General features: G+C 58.1%; 1 protein-coding gene across 1 annotated transcript; it reads right to left on the minus strand.

Moving 5' to 3' along the window:
• Positions 1 to 294: 294 nt before the first annotated feature.
• On the minus strand, positions 295 to 3,198 carry LOC113941515 (keratin, type II cytoskeletal 6A-like; the record flags this gene model as incomplete). Its single annotated transcript, XM_027632666.1, has 5 exons — positions 2,743 to 3,198; positions 1,581 to 1,795; positions 986 to 1,046; positions 690 to 785; positions 295 to 475 (listed from the first exon to the last, which is right to left on the minus strand). Coding segments are annotated over exons 1-5 (1,009 nt in total), but the record flags the coding sequence as incomplete, so codon positions are not given.
• Positions 3,199 to 3,677: the final 479 nt, after the last annotated feature.

Genomic DNA, 3,677 nt, shown 5'->3' on the forward strand with positions numbered 1-3,677 from the left:
TCCTGGAGCCCATGGGAGCCCCTCCCTGAGCCCACAGGACACCCCCCCTCCCTGAGCCCATGAGACCCCCACCCCGGAGCCCACGAGACCCCCTCCCTGAGCCCACAGGACCCCCTCTCTGAGCCCTTTGGAGCCCCTCCCTGAGCCCACGGGAGCCCCTCCCTGAGCCCACGGGAGCCCCTCCCGGATCCCGGAGCAGAGCTGTGCGACGGGACCTCTGAGGAGGTTTTCTGGGAAGAGCCGGGGTTTGTCTGTGTCTGTTCCAGACAAGATGTGGAGATCGGAGCACGGAACCCCCCGGGCCCTTCACCTTGGTCTGGTACCAGGACTCGGCCTCGGCGCGGCTGCGGTTGGCGATGTCCTCGTACTGCGCCTTCACCTCGGAGATGATGCTGTCCAGGTCCAGGTTCCGGTTGTTGTCCATGGTCAGCACCACCGAGGTGTCCGAGATCTGGGTCTGCATCTGGGACAGCTCCTGCAAAGCACACAGGGTGAGGTGATTCCCTGGGAGAGGCCTTTCCCTGCTCCCGGGCGAGGGAGAGGCGGCTGCAGATTGGGATCTGAACGGCTCAGGTGTGGCCCCAGAGAGGGAAAGGATTTGGCATCTCCTGGGGGGGGAGAAATCTGGGGCTTTCGGGGGAATGGGGGTAGAGGAGCTCTTAACGAGGATTGGGTGGTTTTGGACTCACGGCCTCGTAGAGGGTTCTCAGGAAATTAATCTCTTCAGTCAGAGCGTCTGCCTTGGCCTGTAGTTCCACCTTGTTCATGTAGGAACCATCCACATCCTGGGGACAAGAGAGATTTTTGGGTGGGTTAAACCCCTGCCAGCAAACCAGGAATGGGAACGCTCCAGGGAAGAACCACAGAAAGAAAAATAAAGGGGGCTGGAATACGAATGGATGGATCTATGGATGGGTTTGTGCCTGGGAGGGGAGTTAGAGCTCCGCAGGCAGCCGTCCCTCGGTGTTCTGGAACGTTCCCTCACCTTCTTGAGCGTCACAAACTCGTTCTCGGCGATGGTCCTCCTGTTGATCTCATCCTCGTACCTGGGGCAGGGAGGCAGGAGGAGCATTTGTTTGGGCAGGAGCAGAGGGAGGTGATTTTACCTCGCAGGAATGAACTTCCTCAAGAGCGTTTTGCATACGAGGCTCTTTTCTCCCGCAGCAGAGGCCACGAAGCCGAGCCAGTTAAAACAAGACATCAAACCCATCCGAGCAGATCCCTCATTTTCCACTCGTTTCTGGCCATTACTCATCCTCTCCCGCTGCTGATTTCAGCAAACCAAACGTGCTGCCCTGAAACTCCCCGTGCAGTTGTTTTCTCTCTCAGGAGGCAATTTAGTTAATAAGCCTTTGATCCTGCCCTAAATTACCCCCCGAACGTTCGGTGTGCTTGGATGAGTTACCCCGTTACTGGGAAAACTTCTCCTTGAGAAAATTCCTCCTGGAGAAAAAAAAAAAACACCCCATCCCAGCTTTCCCTGCCGGGAATCCCTGGGTTTCCCTGGGGCTCCCCTGGATCCCCCCAGCTGGTTTGAGGGTGGGGAAAAGGCTGCACCCCCCAGCACCCCCAGGACTTACTTCTTCTTGAAGTCCTCCACCAGGTACTGGGTGTTGAGCAGCTCCCCCTCCAGCCGCCCCTTGTCGCTCAGGAGGCTGTTGAGCTGCACCCTCAGGTTGTTGATGTAGGTCTCGAAAAGCGGCTCCAGGTTGTTCCTCACGGTTTTCATGCCCTGCTCCTGCAGGAGGCTCCACTTGGTCTCCAGCACCTTGTTCTGCTGCTCCAGGAACCGCACCTGGAAAAGAGAATTTGGGAAGGGGGGGAGGTTGTGGGGAGCTCAGAACCAGCTCAGGGTTCTGAAGGGGGGGAGGTTGTGGGGAGCTCAGAACCAGCTCGGGGCTGTGTGTGTGTGTGGGGGGATTCTCCTTCCAGCTGCTTTTCACGGCCCAATTCTCACCTGGCAGGGGCACAGTTTGCTGTTTGGGGGCAGGGACCCTGCTCAGTGCCACAAACTCTGATTTTCTTGCCTGCCCTTCGTTGCTTTGCTAAATTGTGGATTTTGTGTGAGGAGTGTGTGCAAAATCAGATAAGGAGCAAAGCAGGGCTTGTTCTTTTATTAAAATAACGTTATTAAGGTGTGTTTTCTCCTTGCCTCTGTTAGAGTTCCCCCACTCCACTAAAGCTCCAAAATATTGCAGCGTTTTCCTCCGAGCCAAAGAGGAGCTGCTTGAGCAGAGCAGAAAGGGAGCAGATTTCTGGTTCATCAGTGAAATGGGCAGTGCTGGATCAGACTTTGAGCTGTTTTGAGCTAAACCCCAAACATTCTGGTGCTGTTGCAGTGACGGATTTAAATGCCCTTGAGGGAATTCAAGCAAGAGGAGCTGCTTCTCCCCTTTTGCCAATTTTTGGGGTCATTTTAGGTGGGTTTCTTGCATCTCACTTTAATCAGCTGAAAATCTGTTCTCAGGGCTCAGAGGACAGAGGCAAAAGTCTCCAGAAGGGCGGGATTGTCTTCTGGAGCTTCCCTTCCCCGCTGCCCGTGGGACGTCGAGCAGCGGACGAAGAGGATTAAAGGAGGTGATTAATTCCTGGCAAGCACGGGGTGACAGGTGCCATTCCCTGGAGTTCCCAGGGCATCTTCCAGCCTCATCCCTCGCTTCTATTCCTCCTTGATGTGCTTGTCAAGCACGAAAAATTCCCCCCCCCCGGGGCAGGATATTTCGGGGAGAGCCCAGGTCTCACCTTGTCGATGAAGGAGGCGAATTTGTTGTTGAGGGTTTTGATCTGCTCCTTCTCCTCCTTCCGGATCCTTTGGATGTTGGGGTCGATCTCCAGGTTGAGGGGCTTCAGGAGGCTCTGGTTGACGGAGACTTCGTGGATCCCCCCCGCCGGGAACCCGGGGTACCCGTAGCCGAGGTTGGTGGGGACGCCGAAGCCGCCCCCGTAGGCGCTCCCGGCTCCGTAGAAGCTCCCACCCCTTCCAGCCACGGAGATCTTCTTGCACCCGCCGACGTTGTAGAGGCTCTTGCTGCCGAAGCCCCCCCCGACCCTGGCGAAGCCGCTGCCGGCGCCGCAGCCCCCCAGGCGGGTGACGGAGCAGGAGCTGAAGCTGGTCCGGCACGTGCCGGGCACCGCGGCCGAGGCGGCGCTGAAGCCGCTCCGGCCCCGCTGGATCCGCACGGTGGACTGGCGAGACATGGCCCGGCTGGTTTTTGGGATCGGGATCGGGATGGATGCTGCGGCGGGAATAGAGGAGCGGAGGTGCTGGCCCGGAGCGAGGAGTGGGCGGGATGAGGAGAGGGCTGAACCTGTGCCGGGCACGGGCTGGGGAGAGCCCTTTTATGCCGGGCTGGGCTGGGTTGGCTGAGGTGGATCTCCCCTCTGATGAATTCGGCTTGGCATGTCCGACAGCATTCTGCAGGGTGAACTCACCCCGCACACACGCCCTGCTGAGACAATGCAGGCAGGTTCTCAGCAACAGGGATTGTTTGGGAATAACTGTCGCCTTCTCCTGCCTCTGGAGACATCCAGACTCGTCGCCTTCCCCGAGCCTTGGGAGGTGAGGATGAGTCACGTTGGGCACGGGGAGAAAACACCGTTCCGAGCGCCTGTCACTCAACAGCTCTGCCTCGGGAAAACTCCATCCCTCGGGAGTGCTCTCAGCCCTTCCTTTGTTC

This window comes from Corapipo altera, unplaced genomic scaffold (genome assembly GCF_003945725.1).
Source record: "Corapipo altera isolate COAL_440 unplaced genomic scaffold, ASM394572v1 59335, whole genome shotgun sequence".
In the NCBI taxonomy this organism is placed as follows: domain Eukaryota; kingdom Metazoa; phylum Chordata; class Aves; order Passeriformes; family Pipridae; genus Corapipo; species Corapipo altera.